Below are 21,075 nucleotides of genomic sequence, written 5' to 3' on the forward strand. Positions count from 1 at the left end.
GAGACGATGTTCCACGACACCCACCAGACATGTTATATCACTCTGCCCACCAGACATGTTATATCACTCTGCCCACCAGACATGTTATACCACTCTGCCCACCAGACATGTTATATCACTCTGCCCACCAGACATGTTATACCACTCTGCCCACCAGACATGTTATATCACTCTGTCCACCTGACATGTTATATCACTCTGCCCACCAGATATGTTATATCACTCTGCCCACCAGACATGTTATATCACTCATAATTCTCTGCCCACCAGACATGTTATATCACTCATAATTCTCTGCCCACCAGACATGTTATATCACTCTGCCCACCAGACATGTTATATCACTCTGCCCACCAGATATGTTATATCACTCTGCCCACCAGAGATGTTATATCACTCTGCCCACCAGACATGTTATATCACTCATAATTCTCTGCCCACCAGACATGTTATATCACTCTGCCCACCAGACATGTTATATCACTCTGCCCACCAGACATGTTATATCACTCTGCCCACCAGACATGTTATATCACTCTGCCCACCAGACATGTTATATCACTCTGCCCACCAGACATGTTATATCACTCTGCCCACCAGACATGTTATATCACTCATAATTCTCTGCCCACCAGACATGTTATATCACTCATAATTCTCTGCCCACCAGACATGTTATATCACTCTACCCACCAGATATGTTATATCACTCTGCAGACCGGACATGTTATATCACTCATCATTCTCTGCCCACCAGACATGTTATATCACTCTGCCCACCAGACATGTTATATCACTCACATGTTATATCACTCTGCCCACCAGACATGTTATATCACTCTGCCCACCAGACATGTTATATCACTCTGCCCACCAGACATGTTATATCACTCTGCCCACCAGACATGTTATATCACTCTGCCCACCAGACATGTTATATCACTCATCATTCTCTGCCCACCAGACATGTTATATCACTCTGCCCACCAGACATGTTATATCACTCTGCCCACCAGACATGTTATATCACTCTGCCCACCAGACATGTTATATCACTCTGCAGACCGGACATGTTATATCACTCACATGTTATATCACTCTGCCCACCAGACATGTTATATCACTCTGCCCACCTGACATGTTATATCACTCATCGTTCTCTGCCCACCTGACATGTTATATCACTCATCGTTCTCTGCCCACCTGACATGTTATATCACTCATCGTTCTCTGCCCACCTGACATGTTATATCACTCATCGTTCTCTGCCCACCTGACATGTTATATCACTCTGCCCACCAGATATGTTGTATCACTCTGCCCACCTGACATGCGTAAGCCTACTGTACACTACAGTATCAGTATCACTGAGATTGAATATCAGGCATAACCACTGGTCTAAGCTGGCCTGCAGTCAGAGACACACAGAGAGTGTGATTCAGTGCATTTAGGCTGTTTATTAAGTCTCTAAGACCAGATTCAAGACTGGTGGTGATACAGGACGTTTCTTGTGTAGACCCTCAGTCTGTAAAAAGCGAGACTGATCATTGAGATAAAACAAGGGAAAACTCTTGTCTTCATCTTTATGAGACTGACGTATGTGTGTGAGCTGTGTTCTTCAACAGACAACAACGTCTGACAAGAGAAATCATATCATTCAGACAAGTGAAATGTTGATTGATAATAAAAAACACTGTGATCATTCTTTTAATTTTTAAATATTAGCTGCAATAATTGCTGATGATAAACAATGACAACCATTAAGCTCTTTCTTATTTTCATCATCATGTTATGTTATATGTTATAATCAAAGAAGTAGCAGTACTGAATGTGCAGTGTATGTTATGCTGACCCCTGCTGACAGCCAGTGGCAGTAGCAACAGCTTGCAATATAAATGAATTTCGCAACTCTAGTTCAAAGGACCACACTTCTGTATCCCTGCCTTTCAATTATCATGTGTTTGACTCCGACCCTATGTAACCCATGGTTGAATCAGGTTGGATGTCAGTTTACATTGGGATAGTTTGTGTGAATCATTTGTTTGTACTAGAAACTTAAATCATTATCCACTTTAAGGCGCCAGGGACTTTTCTTAGGTGTCCATATAGTTGCCTGCGATATTGCAGCCAGTCAGTCTTCTTGAATCGTCAATGCTGTGTCGTGTCCTTATTGTAGCCTACAGTTGAATACAGTGGAGTTTTCGCATACGCTCGTGTAGCCTACAGGATTGTTTGCTTAGTGAGCGTCGTTAGCTCGTGCACGGAACACATCTTATTCCACAGCCTTCGTATCTTCATTTTTAACTTCATCCTTGAAATGGAGTGTCGTGTGTTATCTATCCAGAGTCATGTTGTCAGGGGATACGTCGGGAATAAATCGGCGACATTTCCATTGCAGGTAAGAAATGAATATGTTTCCGTTACTTGCTCGTTCGACAACTCTGATCGACTTGCCTGGCTACATGCTGAGAAAGAGGAGCTACAGTATCCAAGGGTTAGGAGAGATTCGCAAAACTGGTTAGATTAGCAGAATTAGCTAAATTACATGGGTATACAGTAACCTGTAGTGTATTTAGCGAATAGAAGAGGTTAGGAGAAGCTTCGAATAGTCATTCAGAATAACAATAGTGCAGCCTATACTTGCCAGATGATTTTTTAATGTATTTTATTTCACCTTTTATTTAACCAGGTAGGCCAGTTGAGAACAAGTTCTCATTTACAATTGCGACCTGGTCAAGACAAAGCAAAGCAGTGCGACAAAAACAACAACACAGAGTTACACTGGGTATAAACAAACGTACAGTCAGTAACACAATAGAAAAATACAGGATACAGTGTATCACAAGCCTGTTATAATGACGTGTCACATCTATTCCACAGACTGTTCATAGTGCCTCAACCAACCATGCAGATATAATGAATCAATGCAATGGGGGTTATGATGTTGTACTCAAATGATTGTGTGTGTTCATGAAGAAAGACATGTCATAAACCCACAAAAGTGATGCAATATTTGCAAGCATTGTTATGATTTGCTTGTCTCCCCTCACAGGTGCTTGGGTTCGAGGTGGACTCCATCAACTCAGTGCAATTCTCCAATCACACAGGTGTGTGCAGTGCAGTAACTCCGTGCTCGTTTTTCAATGTAACATTTGACAGAAACATCTGGTAAATAGAGGCAACAATAGGCTATGTATAAGAAGTACACTAGAAGAAAAGGTTATCAAGAATCAAATGAAATCCTATCCCACACTTTGGTCTTATGTAGCAACATTAGAAATTGTGTTTTTTTTATATTGGATAAAAGTAAAGACTCAGAGGTAGAAAACGGTACATCATAGACTACAGTCGAGGAACAACGGGAAAGTAATTCTGCTTTGAAAGCTGATAAACCCCACTTTTTGAGAAAATGGTCCTTGAATGTTTTGGTACACCTACTGGAGAGCTCTTCTTTGTCTACACTCGTTCAGCATAGTTCACACCCTCTTAAGCCTTAGCCCCACCCATCTCTTTAAGGATTCACATGTGAGGCCATGTGCTAAACAGAGTGAGTAAGGTAGTGTAGTAAATAACCAAAGATTTCAAGACTAAAGACTGATTTAATACGATGACTATCAATATGTCTGTATACAGTTGTCACAGTGACATCATGATCATTGTCGGACGACAGTAGAAAAGTATAAACACTCAAATGACAGGCTGCATGACATCAGCAGCCTGATGGTCCAAAATAGCATATCTGGTGTATTTTAACACCAATAAACCAATCTGTTTAAAAATGAATTTAGTATATGTCAATGTAGCAAACCAGGCAACTAAAAGCAACTTTCTAAACAATGTTTTGTCGTTTCTAGCTTGTTAAGTTAGCTAGCCAGTTCAAATAATGACCATACCATATAGCTGACAACGCCTTAACTTTAGATCATTTGTATTCATAATTACGCAAAAATAAACTCACAACAAGATCATTTTTTACAAGTTAATGGCGAGCTAATTCCAGAAAATAGTTTACGGTTTTGAGTGTGACAAAATAAAAGCAGGCCATTGTCTCGTTGGCCTAACGTTATATCCTAATTTCACTTTTGTGACGATCATGTTATTCTTCACATTACCGTCTCTGGGAAACGCACACTATATCAAATAAATCTAAGTTTATTTTTCACATGCACAGGATACAGAAGGTGTAAACAGTACAGTGACATCAAAAACATTCTATTGAAATGGTTACTTGCATAATGGAGTCTTTTGTTTACACATGTAGCTAGCTAGCTAAACAGTGAACCATAATCCCAACTCATAACATTATTATTATCCTGCATGAATCTACAGGTAGCTTAAACTAACCAATCATGTTCAATGTTAGCTATCTATCATTAGGGTATAACTAGCAATACAAATGGCGCTGAGATACGAATAATATTACTACACAGATCCTACACATAACATTAGCTAGCTAGCTAACAGTACGCTTTAACTTGCAATGAAAATTAATTTGACAATTTTAAACCTATAATATCTGAAAATGTAGCTAGCTAGACTCTAGCTAGATGCTTCTCCCTCTCTGTCACGGATGTCATGTTTGCCCTTAGCTTGAAGATGTAATCTGGAGACAGGTGTTTTATACAACAGCCTTTGGGGGGGTCTCTTTTCGACTCCTTCTGCATATTTGCAAACAGACGCATGGATTCTCCATCCCTTTATACCCTGCTTCCACTGGGCCTTCCACTGATTTCAAAACTCTGTCCTCCAGAAAGTGGAGAGCATTAAAAAACACTTTTGCAGTTCTTTGTGATATCTCTCAAAAAAGCAGCATTACAAAGGATTACTTACACATACAGCGCAGCTTGTGTTATAGACAAAAGCATTCTACATGGCAGACCAATCCGAACTCATCTCTTGGCATGTCCAGCCCACTCATTTCAGCCAATCATGGCTAGCGGGAAGGTTCCTGCCTTTTTCCGTGGCTAAACCAAATAGAATTGTCATTTTAATTAGTTTTATTTGTATTTTCATATGGCATACAAGTTTGTTATTAAGGCACATTATTATTTTATTTAACTAGGCAAGTCAGTTAAGAATAAATTCTTATTTACAATGACGGCCTACCAAAAGGCAAAAGGTCTTCTGCAGGGATGGGGGCTGGGAGTAAAAATAAAAAACAAAATATAAATATAGGACAGAACACGCATCACGACAAGAGGGACAACACATCACTACATACAGAGAGACCTAAGACAGCAACATAGCAAGGCAGCAACACATCACAACACAGCATGGTAGCAACACAACATGACAACAACATGGTAGCAACACAACATGGTAGCAGCACAAAACATGGTACAAACATTATTGTTCACAGACAACAGCACAAAGGGCAGGAAGGTAGAGACAACAATACATCACGCAAAGCAGCCACAACTGTCAGTAAGAGTGTCCATTATTGAGTCTTTGAATGAAGAGATTGAGATAAAACTGTCCAGTTTGAGTGTTTGTTGCAGCTCGTTCCAGTTGCTAGCTGCAGCGAACTGAAAAGACGAGCGACCCAGGGATGTGTGTGCTTTGGGGACCTTTAACAAAATGTGACTGGCAAAGTTCACATGTTCCAGAAGGCATTTCTGCCACCCCAAAAAAACATATGTTCAATTTCCTCCTGTGAGGTAGTGAAGTGCGACATATGCCTAGTTTTCTTAAACGAGTACCTTATGGAATGTATCACTGGTTGTGGTATTCTTTTTGGCCCATATCAGTAGCCAATATCATCTCGGCCCACATTCAAGATGTATTTAGTAACCACAGTGTGTAGCACTAGCCTCACCCTCTTCATTTTTGGTGAGCCCTTTTTTTTTAACCTCTCTCCCCAATTTGAGGGTTTCCACCCATCTGTTGTAAAGTTCAACAGTGTTCACTCTGAGAGAAGAATTTAGCCTTTTGTGCTTATTCAAAATGTGTTTTTGGCTCTAACTAGTGCAATTCCCCAAACTATTTTTTCTAAAGTTAAGTCTAGAAAGACTGAATGTTTGGAGTAAAATGATGAGGCAGTGAACTCGTACATTACCCTGCAGTCTAAACAATCGCTCTTTCCACTTTGCATTACATGAACTCAGAGAAAGTACTTTTGTATCTGAGCAATTGCACTTATTAAATTAAATACAGTAAGGTGTTGGAGATAGTCCTACAGTTAATGATTGATAATCTGTTAACTGTACAGAAAGGAGATAGTGAACTGTTAAGTAATGAGTTCATAGAGTACATGCCATTCACTCAGAGATTGAACCCTGGGATGGTTGCCTTTTAACTTCTAGTTGGCTACAGGATCTATGTTAGATCATGACTTGACCTCCCAATATGGGGCTTGGTAGTAGATGAAAAGAGATGTTTTTTTTGCCATGAATCCTTTGATGGTGAGAAGTTAAGATCAATGTCAAGTTAGGCCTACAGCCCTCAGCCCAATCTGTTTAATGGAACAAGCTATAGAATGAGACCTGTTGTTCCTCTACTGTTCCTCCCCACAGACCCCCTTAGAAATGTTTGCAAATGTATTAAGAATTTTAAAAACTGATATCACATTTACGTAAGTATTCAGACCCTTTACTCAGTACTTTGTTGAAGCACCTTTGGCAGCGATTACAGCCTCGAGTCTTCTTGAGTATGACGCTGCAAGCTTGGCACACGTGTATTTGGGGAGTTTCTCCCATTCTTCTCTGCAGATTCTCTCAAGCTCTGTCAGGTTGGATGGGGAGTGTCACTGAACAGCTATTTTCAGGTCTATCCAGAGATGTTCGACTGGGTTCAAATCCGGCATCTGGCTGAGCCACTCAAAGACTTGTCCCAAAGCCCCTCCTGCATTATCTTGGCTGTGTGCTTAGGGTTGTTGTCCTGTTGGAAGGTGAACTTTCGACCCAGTCTGAGGTCCTGAGCGCTCTGGAGCATGTTTTCGGCAAGGATCTCTCTGTACTTTGCTCCGTTCATCTTTCCCTCAAACCTGACTAGTCTGCCAGTCCCTGCTGCTGAAAAACATCACCACAGCATGATGCTGCCACCACCATGCTTCACCGTAGGGATGGTGCCAGGCTTCCTCCAGACGTGACGCTTGGCATTCAGGCCAAATAGTTATATCTTGGTTTCATCAGACCAGACAATCTTGTTTCTCATGGTCTGAGTCCTTTAGGTGCCTTTTGGCAAACTCCAAGTGGGCTGTAATGTGCCTTTTACTGAGGATTGGCTTCCGTCTGACCACTCTACCATAAAGGCCTGATTAGTGGAGTGCTGCAGAGTTGGTTGTACTTCTAGAAGGGTATCTCATCTCAAGAGGTACTCTGGACCTCTGTCAGAGTGACCATCAGGTTCTTGGTCACATCCCTGACCAAGGTCCTTCTCCCCCGATTTCTCTGTTTGGCCGGGCGGCCAGATCTAGGAGTCTTGGTGGTTCCAAACTTCTTCCATTTAAGAATGATGGAGGCCACTGTGTTCTTGGGGACCTTCAATCCTGCAGAAATGTTTTGGTACCCTTCCCCAGATCTGTGCCTTGACACAATCCTGTCTCAGAGCTCTACAGACAATTCCTTCGACTTCATGGCTTGGTTTTTGCTCTGACATGCACTGTCAACTGTGGAACCTTTTATATAGACAGGTGTGTGCCTTTCCAAATCATGTCCAATCAGTTGAATTCACCACAGGTGGACTCCAATAAAGTTGTAGAAACATCTCAATGATGATCAATGGAAACCGGATGCACCTGAGCTCAATTTCGAGTCTCATAGCAAAGGGTTGGAATACTTATGTAAGTAAGGTTTTCTTTTTGTCATTATGGAGTCTTGTGTGTAGATTATAGATATTTAGAAAAATAATAATTTAATCAATTTGAGAAATAAGTCTAACGTAACAAAATGTGGAAAACGTCAAGTGGTCTGAATGCACTGTATATACCAGTTATTTGATGTTCTGACCTCATTCTCTCCCCTATCAACACTCTTAACTTTTGATACCAGCGAAAATGACATAACAAAGTAGTCAAGACGACTAGCTTCATTGAGCCTCCGCCATGTACAGTTGAAGTAGGAAGTTTACATACACCTTAGCCAAATACATTTAATCTCAGTTTCACAATTCCTGACATTTAATCCCAGTAAACATTCCCTAATTTAGGTCAGTTAGGATTACCACTTTATTTTAAGAATGTGAAATGTCAGAATAATAGTAGAGAGAATAATTTATTTCAGCTTTTATTTCTTTCATCAAATTCCCAGTGGGTCAGAAGTTTACATACACTCAATTAGTATTTAGTAGCATTGCCTTTTTTAAATTGTGTCACTTGGGTCAAACGTTTTGGGTAGCCTTCCACAAGCTTCCCACAAATTGGGTGAATTTTGGCCCATTCCTCCTGACAGAGCTGGTGTAACTGAGTCAGGTTTGTATGCCTCCTTGCTCGCACACGCTTTTTCAGTTCTGCCCACACATTTTCTATGGGATTTAGGGCTTTGTGATGGCCACTCCAATACATTTTACTTTGTTGTCCTTAAGCCATTTTGCCACAACTTTGGAAGTATGCTTGGGGTCATTGTCCATTTGGAAGACCCATTTGCGACCAAGCTTTAACTTCCTGAGTGATGTCTTGAGATGTTGCGTCAATATATCCACATAATTTTACTTCCTCATGATACCATCTATTTTGGAAAGTGCACCAGTCCCTCCTGCAGCAAAGCACCCCCACAACATGATGCTGCCACCCCCGTGCTTCACGGTTGGGATGGTGTTCTTCAGCTTGCAAGCATCCCCCTTTTCCTCCAAACATAACGATGGTCATTATGGCCAAACAGTTCTATTTTTGTTTCATCAGACCAGAGGACATTTCTCCAAAAAGTACGATCTTTGTCCCCATGTGCAGTTGCAAACCGTAGTCTGGCTTTTTTATGGCGGTTTTGGAGCAGTGGTTTCTTCCTTGCTGAGCGGCCTTTCAGGTTATGTCGATATAGGACTCGTTTTACTGTGGATATAGATACTTTTGTACCCGTTTCTTCCAGCATCTTCACAAGGTCCTTTGCTGTTGTTCTGCGATTGATTTGCACTTTTCACACCAAAGTACGTTCATCTCTAGGAGACATAACGCGTCTCCTTCCTGAGCGGTATGATGGCTGTGTGGTCCCATGGTGTTTATGATTGCATACTATTGTTTGTACAGATGAACATGGTACCTTCAAGCGTTTGGAAATTGCTCCCAAGGATGAACCAGACTTGTGCAGGTCTATAGTTTTTTTTTTCTGAGGTCTTGGAGGATTTCTTTTGATTTTCCCATGATTTCAAGCATAGAGGCACTGAGTTTGAAGGTAGGCCTTGGAATGCATCCACAGGTACACCTCCAATTGACTCAAATGATGTCAATTAGCCTATCAGAAGCTTCTAAAGCCATGACATAATTTTCTGGAATTTTCCAAGCTGTTTAAAGGCACAGTCAACTTAGTGTAGGTAAACTTCTGACCCACTGGAATTGTGATAGTGAAGTAATCTGTCTGTAAACAATTGTTGGGAAAATTACTTGTCATGCCCAAAGTAGATGTCTTAACCGACTTGCAAAACTATAGTTTGTTAACAAGAAATTTGTGGAGTGCTTGAAAAACAAGTTTTAATGTCTCCAACCTAAGTGTATGTAAACTTCCGACTTCAACTGTATATCTCACTAGATCAGGATTTTCAAGACTCCATATATCCACTAGTTCCATTAAAGCCATCATATTCATGATTTCCTTAAGTGCATAAGGGTGATAGTTTGTAGTGTGATTTCCTTTACTGTCCACTGAGGTATTTAAAACCGTATTATTATCTCCCACCATAATAATAGTCTTGCATGTAGGATTTATACATTATTAAATATATTTTCAGTGTGGATCATCATTATTTGAACTGTATAGATTAATGAGCCAAAACTGTTTTATGGTCCAATAACATATTTAAAATAATCTATCCACCTTGCAGATTGTTTTGAACAATTTGCACAATCGGATCAAAATGATTGTTAATTAATATCATCATCTGTTTTGAGTTTCTTTGCCCATGGGAGAAGTATGTTTCGCCTCCCCAGTCCTTTCTCCACATAACTTCATCTAAAATAGTTGAATGAGTTTCCTGTAAACAATAGACATTATACTCCTTCTCTTTTAGCCAGGTAAATACTTATCGTCTTTTCTTATTATCTGCTAAGCCATTACAATTATAACTGTCTATACTTATTTCACCATTTACTATAAATGATATAGAAGTTTCAATTGTATTTATCATAATATATAGTTTTTTTGTAAACTTACCTTTAAAAAGTACCATAATGATATTACCATAGCTATACCATGGTATTTGCACTGCTACTGAGTAAACCTCCAATTGTTATCCACTATTCCAACCACTAAAACCTCCCCCCATCCCAAGTTGGATTGTCCCAGTGACTGGCGGACCACCCTTTTCCACCTGGATCCCAGGGCCTTCGAGAGATTGGGACCCATCCTTTATAAAGAGCACCCAGTGCCACCCACAGAACAGAATCAGATTAACTGCCAAAAGCATTTCCAACACAGTCACCTCAATTGTATTGCATACAGTTATTTAAAAAAATATATGCAGTACCAGTCAAGTTTGGACACACCTACTCAATCAAGGGTTTTTCTTAATTTATATTTTTACTCTTTTCTACATTGTAGAATAATAGTGAAGACATCAAAACTATGAAATAACACATTTTGAATCATGTAGTAACCAAAAAAGGTGTTACACAAATCAAAATATATTTTAGATTCTTCAAAGTAGTGTTAGCGGCTGATGTTAAAGCAAATCAGGGAGGGGAAAATAGGTTTGTTTATTCAAAGAGAACAAATCATGCGGGAGGTAGATGGTAGATGTTCATGCTCCCCTGTCCTCAGTGATTCTCTCCTGGGATTCTCTCCACAGAACAAAGGGACAGGATATAGTTTCATAACCCAGCCTTAGCCTGTGGTTGACCAATTAGAATTCCTTGCAATAAAACTGGGCCAATGGTCAAATAACAAGTATCCTATTTCAGGTTCAATGTATAAACAATTTGGACCAATGAGAACTTGCCATGTAGCTGTGAGTTATGTCTCTGACCCATTTGATATTACAGAAAAAACACTATTTCCATTGATCGTTAGTACTCTATTGACCTCTCGTCGTCTTCTGCGTTGTGTATTTATCTTCGAAATATTCTTACAGTAGCCACCCTTTGCCTCGATGACAGCTTTGCACACTCATGACATTCTCTCAACCAGCTTCATGAGGTAGTCACATGGAATGCATTGCAATCAACAGGTGTGCCTTGTTAATTTGTGGAATTTCTTTCCTTCTTAATGCGTTTGAGCCAGTCAGTTGTGTTGTGACAAGGTAGGGGTGGTATACAGAATATAGCCCTATTTGGTAAAAGACCAAGTCCATATTATGGCAAGAACAGCTCAAATAAGTGAAGAGAAACGACAGTCCATCATTACTTTAAGACATGAAGGTCAGTCAATCTGGAACATTTCAAGAACTTTGAAAGTTTCATCAAGTGTAGTTGCAAAAACCATCAAGCGCTATGCTGAAACTGGCTCTCATGAGGACCTCCACAGGAAAGGAAGACGCGAAGGAGAATTTCATTAGAGTTAACTGCATCTCAGATTGCAGCCCAAATAAATGCTGCAATCACATCTCGACTTCAACTGTTCAGAGGAGACTGCATGAATCGGGTCTTCATGGTCGAATTGCTGCAAAGAAACCACTACTAAAGGACAACAATAATAAGAAGAGACTTGCTTTGGCCAAGAAACACGAGCAATGCACATTAGACCAGTGGAAATCTGTCATTTGGTCTGATGAATCCAAGTTTGAGATTTTTGGTTCCAACCGTCGTGTCTTTGTGAGATGCAGAGAAGGTGAACGGATTATCCTCCGCATGTGTGGTTCCCACCGTGAAGCGAGAAGGAGGAGGTGTGATGATGATGGGGGTGCTTTGCTGGTGACACTGTCTGTGATGTATTTAGAATTCAAGGCACACTTAAGCAGCATGGCTACCACAGCATTCTGCAGCGATACGCCATCCCATCTGGTTTGTGCTTAGTTGGACTATCATTTTTTTTTCAACAGCACAATGACCCAACACACCTCAAGGCTGTGTAAGGGCTATTTGACCAATAAGGAGAGTGATGGAGTGCTGCATCAGATGACTTGGCCCCCACAATCACCCAACCTCAACCCAATTGAGATGGTTTGGAATGAGTTGGACCGCAGAGTGAAGGAAAAGCAACCAACAAGTGCTCAGCATATGTGGGAACTCCTTCAAGACTGTTGGAAAAACATTCTAGGTGAAGATGGTTGAGAGAATGCCAAGAGTGTGCAACGCAGTCATCAAGGCAAAGGGTGGCTACTTTGAAGAATCTCATCTCAATATATTTTGATTTGTTTAACTATTTTTTGGTGTTACTACATATCTGTTATTTCATAGTGTTGATGTCTTTACTATTATTCTACAATGTAGAAAATAGTAAAAATACAAATTTAAGAAAAACCCTTAAATGAGTAGCTTTATCCAAACGTTTGACTGGTACTGTGTGTATATATAAAAAAATCTTGCATATCTTATTTTATTGCCACAATTAACTAATAATAAACAATTATTGTGATTCATCCTGTATTGTTCCTAACATCATTACCCCATAGCAACAGATGTGGGATACACACACTCACACTCACATACTCCCTGTCCTTCCCCCTCAAACAACCACAAGCTCAGATGTTCAACAGATGTTCCATCCCGAGCCCAATTCAAGAGAAGACTTGATGTGCGAATGCATACACAGTTGTAGTTGTTTGAGAAGGCATGCTAGAATGGTGAGATTTGATTAATCAATCTCAAGTTCTAGCTGATGGCGCTCACATACACACACACACACACACACACACTGGTCCCCCGTTGTGACCATTTTCCCAAGCCTCTCTGTGCAGTCAGACCTTATGATTATTTTGTGCCACCAGGGACACAAGAATTTGCCCCTTCTCTGATTGTCTGAGTTTGACCCACTCCCCATGGGTTGCTGCAGCTAGTTTTGCCAGCACTGACACTACCTGGGTGGGGGCACCCCACCGGAATCCCCACCGGCTAGGTACAAGGTCATCAAGGTTCTCATTAGCAGCTTTGAGAAATTCCTTATTATGCTCACCCATCAGGGGGCTTTGGCTTTGTTGTACCAACCCTGCCAGGCAGACTCAGACTCTTGAGGGGTAAGTGCTGCTTTAGTGGGTCTCTCACAGCATTTATCTTTCTGTCTTGGCTGCATATACTTGCACTAGGGCTATAAAACAGATAAGGATTTCTCCTTTTTGTGGGTCGCTCAGGTGGATGACTAGGGTACAGGGTTGGGGACCGCTCCATCATGATAAGACAAATAAATAAACTTTATTTATGATCTATTTTAAAATGTATATCCCATATTGGCACAAAATTGAAAGCTCTCTGTCACAACTCCTGCTCGCAGACACACATGGGCTCTGGCATTTGCAACCATTTTCTTTTTTCACTCACTTAACTCCAGACTTTATCAAACACAAAAACACACACCCCACCTTCCATCACAATATACCCACATACTGTGCCTTCTGTTTGCTGTTTTTATCCCTACCATGCTGATTCCTACCTCATTTCAGGCTTTTCAGTACTTTGTTTTCCTGTTCCTTATATTTGAAGATTTATTATTTCAATAATTATCCTTTCTTCTAATGCTGTCTTTTATTTATAAATACTATGAATAGAAAGTCAAATTATTTATTTAACATTCCCTATCTTGAATGGTATAGTGTATTTGTGACTCATTTCAGGAAACTATGCGTATGTCGCCCGTCACGACTTTTTGAATGTAAACTTCTTTTTTTTATCAAAATGCGTTTTTTTTGGCAGAAATGTCTTCTGGAACATGTGAACTTTCATGTGCCTTATTAATAACAAACTTGTATGACATATGTAACTACAATTAAAAATTGTTAAATTATGAGCCACGGAAATAGTGAAGCAACCTTCCCGCTAGCCATGATTGGCTGAAAAAAATAAGTGGGCTGGACATGCCGAGAGATGAGTTTGGATTGGTCTGCCATGTAGCAAGCTTCTGTCTATAACATGAGCTGGTCAGTATGTGTAGGTAATCCTTTCTAACGCTGATTTTCACGTAGTAGAACTGTATAAGTGTTGCTCTCCACTTTCTGGAGGACCGAGTTTTGAAATCAGTGGTATTAGAGTGATAGCTCAGGAGATGGAGAACATTCTGGCGTTTGATTGCAAATATGCAGATGGAGTCGAAAAGAGAACACACAGAAGTCTGTTGTATAAAACACCTGTCTCCAGATTACATCTTCAAACTAAGGGTAACCATGACATCCGTGAAAGAGCGGGAGAAGTGTCCATCCATGTGTAAGATAGTCTAGCTAGCTACATTTTCCAATATTACACGTTTCTAATTTTGTCAGAAAGTTGTTTTCATTTCAAGTTAAAGTGTACTGTTAGCAAGCTAGCTAACGTTAGCTGACTGGCTCGCTAGCTAACGTTACATGTATGATGTGTAGTAATATTATTTGTATCTCAGAGCCATTTGCATTGCTAGTTATAGCCTAATGTTAGCTAGCTAACATTGAACATGCAAGTAACCATTTCAATAGAATGTTCATGATGTCACTGCGACAACTGTCGATAGACGTAGCTGGTAAATTCGCTCTACTCCGATTTCAGAGCACTCTCGCTCGTCTGAGTGTGCCAGAGCGCAGAATAACGTGATGAATTTACGAACGCTCAACACCCGTTGAATATGGTCGGTGTCGGTAAACGTTGGGAAAAAGCGTGATTAAATTATTGCCAGCAGCACAGCTACAGTCACCAATGCTTTGGATAACATAAAAACAGCCTGGCCAGCTCTACTAGGGCGAGTAAAATGGTCAGTGAGCTGTTCTCTCATTTGTGTCTGGAAGTAGCTGGCAAGTTAGCCAATGTTAGCCAGTTAGCTTGGGTTTCAGACTGCTGCTGTTAGGTCAGAACGCTCGGATCAACCCTACTCCTCGGCCAGAGCATCCAGTGTGCGCTCTGAACACTCCAAGAGTGAAAGGCTCTGAATTTACAAACGGACAATCTTGACAATGCTCTGAATTTACGAATAGAATTTACTAACACGCGTAGTATAAACCAGCCTTTAGTCTTAAAATCTTTGGTTTTTTAGTACATGGCCTCACATGTGAATCCTTACACGGAACCCAAACCGGCTGCGCACGTGCGCCATCGTGCATAAATGTATTTTGTCCCCCCCCACACCAAACGCGATCACGACACGCGGGTTAAAATAGCAAAACAAACTCTGAACCAATTATATTAATTTGGGGACAGGTCGAAAAGCATTAAACATTTATGGCTAGTTAGCTTGCACTTGCTAGCTAATTTGTCCTATTTACTTAGCTTGCTGTTGCTAGCTAATTTGTCCTGGGATATAAACATTGACTGGTTGTTTTACCTGAAATGCACAAGGTCCTCTACTCCGCCAATTAATCCACACATAAAACGGTCAACCAAATCGTTTCTAGTCATCTCTCTTCCTTCCAGACTTTTTCTTCTCTTGACTTTATATTGCGATTGGCAACTTTCATAAATTATGTGCATTACCGCCACTGACCTCGTTCGTCTTTGTCACCCACGTGGGTATAACCAATGATGAGATGGCAAGTGGGTACCTGCTTCTATAAATCAATGAGGAGATGGGAGAGGCAGGACTTGCAGCGCGATCTGCGTCAAATAGAACTGATATCTATTTTAGCCCTTTGCAACGCAGACGCTCGTTGGCGCAATAATTGAATAACACAGATTTCTACATTTATTTTGCAACGGTGTGGTCAGCCTGTTAGAGATGGGTGGGGCTAAAGCTTAAGAGGGTGTGAACGATGCTGAATGGGTGTAGACAAAGAAGAGCTCTCCAGTAGGTGTACCAAGACATTCAAGGGCCGTTTTCTCAAAATTGAGGTTACAAGTTTATCAACTTTCAAAGCAGAATTACTTTACCATTGTTCCTCAACTGTAGTGTATGATTTACCAATTTCTTGCTCTGAGTCTCTACTTTTATCTAATGAAAAAATACAATTTCAAATTTTGCTACATAAGACTGAATCGAGCCACATGTCACATTTGTAGTTTATTTATTTTATCAATTGTTGTATTTGATTGTTTTCCTGTTTTTGTTTTTTATTTATTACAATCCCTACAATGGACAGTATTCGGTGTTCCATTATTCGACTCCTCTATGGAAACTTTGCATTATTTAGAATAGCCATGGAATAGTCTTGGTGTCTCAGAACAGTTGGTTATCAATGTACAGTTGATCAACTACAAGAGCTACACGTTTCCCTTTTAAATCTATTATCCTTAAAGAGTGTGTACAGAACTTTGTGCCGTTCTGCAATTTCCTTTGGGAACTGATCATTCATTCCTATTTTTGTACCAGTGACTATTTTGCACAGGGTTTTAACCATTATTTTATCTTTGAAGAATGCAAATTTGGCAACGATTGGGCGCTCGTATCGCTGTGCTGTGTCTGAAACAGTGTACACGTTCAAATTTGATTTTGTCGGCAGTATCGCCTGGAATCTGTAGCGCTTTAAGGAGAAATTCTTTCACCACGCTTTCAGACTCTCCCCACCTCATTTTATTTAATACCAGTAAGTACCAGATTTTCTCGCATTGATCTAGTCTGTATACCAAGTAAGGCTTCTCTCAGAAACATGTCCTTTTTAAGTTCATTAACATCTGTTTCAATTAGAGGTCGACCGATTATGATTTTTCAACACCGATACCGATTATTGGAGGACTTAAAAAGCCGATACCGGTTAATCGGTCGATTTAAAAAAAAAATATATATATATATATATATATATATATATATATTATATATTTGTAATAATGACAATTACAACAATACTGAATGAACACTTTTATTTTAACTTAATATAATACATCAATAAAATAAATTTAGCCTCAAATAAATAATGAAACATGTTCAATTTGGTTTAAATAATGCAAAAACATAGTGTTGGTGAAGAAAGTAAAAGTGCAATATGTGCCGTGTAAGAAAGCTAATGTTTAAGTTCCTTGCTCAGAACATGAGAACGTATGAAAGCTGGTGGTTCCTTTTAACATGAGTCTTCAATATTCCCAGGTAAGAATCTTTTAGGTTGTAGTTATTATAGGACTATTTCTCTCTATACCATTTGTATTTCACATACCTTTGACTATTGGATGTTCTTATAGGCACTTTAGTATTGCCAGTGTAACAGTATAGCTTCCGTCCCTCTCCTCGCTCCTACCTGGGCTCGAACCAGGAACACATCGACAACAGCCACCCTCGAAGCAGCATTACCCATGCAGAGCAAGGGGAACAACCACTCCAAGTCTCAGAGCGAGTGAAGTTTGAAACGCTATTAGCGCGCACCCTGCTAACTAGCTAGTCATTTCACATCGGTTACACCAGCCTAATCTCGGGAGTTGATAGGCTTGAATTCATAAACAGCAGAGCTGCTGGCAAAACGCACGAAAGTGCTGTTTGAATGAATGCTTACGAGCATGCTGGTGCCCACCATCGCTCAGTCAGACTGCTCTATCAAATCATAGACTTAATTATAACATAATAACACACAGAAATATGAGCCTTAGGTCATTAATATGGTCGAATCCGGAAACTATCATCTCGAAAACAAAACATTTATTCTTTCAGTGAAATACGGAACCGTTGCACTGTTACATTGCACAACCTTCAATGTTATGTCATAATTACGTAAAATTCTGACAAATTAGTTCGCAATGAGCCAGGCGGCCCAAACTGTTGCATATACCCTGACTCTGCGTGCAATGAACGCAAGAGAAGTGACACAATTTCACCTGGTTAATATTGCTTGCTAACCTGGATTTCTTTTAGCTAAATATGCAGGTTTAAAAATATATACTTCTGTGTATTGATTTTAAGAAAGGCATTGATGTTTATGGTTAGGTACACGTTGGAGCAACGACAGTCCTTTTCCGCGAATGCGCACCGCATTGATTATATGCAACGCAGGACACGCTAGATAAACTAGTAATATCATCAACCATGTGTAGTTATAAATAGTGATTATGATTGATTGATTGTTTTTTTGTAAGATAAGTTTATTGCTAGCTAGCAACTTACCTTGGCTTCTTACTGCATTCGCGTAACAGGCGGACTCCTCGTGAGGCAGATGGTTAGAGTGTTGGACTAGTTAACCGTAAGGTTGCAAGATTGAATCCCTGAGCTGACAAGGTAAAAATCTATCATTCTGCCCCTGAACAAGGCAGTTAACCCACCGTTCCTAGGCCGTAATTGTAAATAAGAATGTCTTCTTAACTGACTTGCCTCGTTAAATAAAGGTGTAAAAAAAAAAAAACGGCAAAATCGGCGTCCAAAATTTCCGATTGTTATGAAAACTTGAAATCAGCCGTAATTAATCGGCCATTCCGATTAATCGGTTGACCTCTAGTTTCAATAGTATTGACTGTACCTTTTTAGCTTGTTTGTTTCTTTCTCCATTGTCACATCTTTTTAAGTACTCATTTCGAGGCTCTCCTTTTAAGTCTTTACTGACACGTTCAAGTACGCCCAATTGATCAATTATTGACTTTAGCAGGTGGGTTTCCACTCTTACCGTATCAGGTGGGTTTCCACTCTTATCGTACCAGGTGGGTTTCCACTCTTACCGTACCAGGTGGGTTTCCACTCTTACCGTACCAGGTGGGTTTCCACTCTTACCGTACCAGGTGGGTTTCCACTCTTACCGTACCAGGTGGGTTTCCACTCTTACCGTACCAGGTGGGTTTCCACTCTTACCGTACCAGGTGGTGAAAAGCATAAATCCTCAGTGTCTGTATAGGAATCTCGTAGTTTTCACATGGAGTTTGGTTCTCCAATTTTTTATTTTTTTTCATAGTTCCTCTCAGACATGTTTTGACCTCAACTGCGTTCGTAATATTTATTAATTCACTTCACTAGCCTTATACATTTTGGGGGGGTTGTTATCCAACTTGAATATTATTGCCCCAAGTAAATCACATCAGTGTAGTGCTACTATTTAGTCTGTCTTAGAGATAATGAATATTGAGATTTCTCATGAGGCATTCTGTACCGCAATCTTCAGTCCGCCATCATATCTGGGATGGTTGCATTTGAACTATTAGTAGGCTACGTTATCTACGTTAAATCATGACTTGACCTCCCAATATGGGGCTTGGTAGTTGATGATGTTCTGCCATGAATCCTTTCATGGTGAGAAGATCAATATCTAGTTAGGCCTACAGCCCTCAGCCCAATCTGTTTAATGGAACAAGCTATAGGAGCCCTGTTGTTCCTCTACTTTTCCCTTTCACCCCACAAGTCCCCCTTATCTCTCTGTTCTTGGGCCTGGGCCAAGGGGGCCTCCACTAAACTCAGTGGGAAGCCTGTGTGTTTCCTGGTTGAAACATTTATTTTTTCCCCTCGTGCATTCTTAATGCTGGAATGTCTCTTCATGATTCAGCAAAATAGGCCTAGCTTGTGGTCACCATATTTGTTATCTTGCGTACAGTGTAGTTAGTATCTAATTTGATAGTTCAGTGAGTTGCTCTGCTGTCTGTTTTATAGAGTAATCCGGTAACGTTATCTGGCTGAAGTGAAACCTGAATCTGTGTCAGTGAGTTCACTACCTACAGGGAAGACGAACAGAAAGATGTTGGGGAGGACAAGGAAGGAGTGACTGTAAAGCGGGAGAGCGATAATGTGGGATTAAAGCAGACAGACATTTTGTAGCCCAAACACTTCACTTTGGCCTCAATAAGGTCTGTGCCCAAACCTAGATTCCTTTGTGTGCAAATCACTTATTGCCCATCAACAAATGATTTGGGTAATGGTGTAAGTGCAGCATTTTCTTGGAGTTTCAACCCACTGTGTCCCCTCCCTATCACAGACGCTCACAAACGCTAGCACAGGCACTCTACACACATACATGTTGTATTGTAGATATATAGTGGTGTAATAATATTATGTGATGTAATGTTTTATATTATATTTTATGTGATGTAGCTGCCATGGCAGCATTTTAATGGAGATCACTAATATATACAAATGACTGACCAACTGTTTAAGTCCTAGCCCCTGCTCATGATTAACTATCATTTCCGTTAAATGTGTTCAACTCATGTTCAGGGTTAGAAGTTAATAAACACATTCCTTAGACGTTTGAACTTTGAAACCCGAGGCTGTATTATTTTTGCCCCCAGCAGGGGGTTTATTAGAATTGTTTAGAGATTAGAATCGTTGCTGAGCCTGTTTCTTGCTCAGTTGTGAATGGCTTGTTTTCTTCAATGAGCTGCTATGTTCTCAGCCCAATGTCAGAGAGAGAGATGCTAGTGAATGATTGATGCAGGTAACTGAATGTCTAACAATGGAGATTGTAGTCAGTCTTCCTCTGTCAGCATGTTTGATTGTCTCTCAGCCTCTTTATCTCTCCCAACAATCTACCAAATCCAAACCTGAATAACTGCTTGCTGACTTCTACTTCACGTTGACCCCTGCTGGTCATAAGAAGAACTGATCACAGACAGACTATATTGATTGATGACTGAGATCATTGTTTCTATAATTACCTCAGCAACCAAATCTGCCTCTGGAATTACTTAAAAAAACATCTTGCCAACTTACCAGTTCACACTCTCCCTCCATAAACAACAGCCCCCTTTGTTGTTGGAACTTTTTATTCAGGATAATTGCAGGCATCGACAGACTTAACATTCTGTTGAGTGTGCTTTGGGTCTTAAGGTGATCCCTCACCTCTAACACTTAACCTCTCTTGTTTCCAAGGTTATGCTCATTGGAAAGGGCAAGTGCTGACGGCAGAGGAGCTTAACGTTCTCTATGAGGGTATCAAACTCAACAACGTCAACCATTATAACTACATCCTCACGGGTGAGACTTGCAGCTGTTTCTATTGTCAATATGGATTCTGCCATTTTAAGCAGTTTTTTTATAAAATTTCTAGGAT

At 40.3% G+C, this 21,075-nt stretch overlaps 1 protein-coding gene across 2 annotated transcripts in view; it reads left to right on the forward strand.

The window, feature by feature from the left end:
* Window positions 1-1,993: 1,993 nt before the first annotated feature.
* The window catches only part of LOC120064131 (pyridoxal kinase-like), a 30,246-nt gene continuing 11,164 nt past the window's right edge, over window positions 1,994-21,075 (forward strand). Inside the window, exons 1-3 of one of the 2 annotated variants that reach the window (XR_005478568.1) lie at window positions 1,994-2,398; window positions 3,053-3,107; window positions 20,895-20,999. Coding sequence is in view for 1 of the 2 variants with exons in the window: in XM_039014496.1 (XP_038870424.1) it covers window positions 2,318-2,398; window positions 3,053-3,107; window positions 20,895-20,999 (241 nt within the window). In the remaining variant the exon portion in view is untranslated. The remainder of the gene's footprint in view (window positions 2,399-3,052; window positions 3,108-20,894; window positions 21,000-21,075) is intronic. The other variant, XM_039014496.1, reaches the window with a different exon arrangement.

Source organism: Salvelinus namaycush, chromosome 19 (genome assembly GCF_016432855.1).
Source record: "Salvelinus namaycush isolate Seneca chromosome 19, SaNama_1.0, whole genome shotgun sequence".
Taxonomy (NCBI): domain Eukaryota; kingdom Metazoa; phylum Chordata; class Actinopteri; order Salmoniformes; family Salmonidae; genus Salvelinus; species Salvelinus namaycush.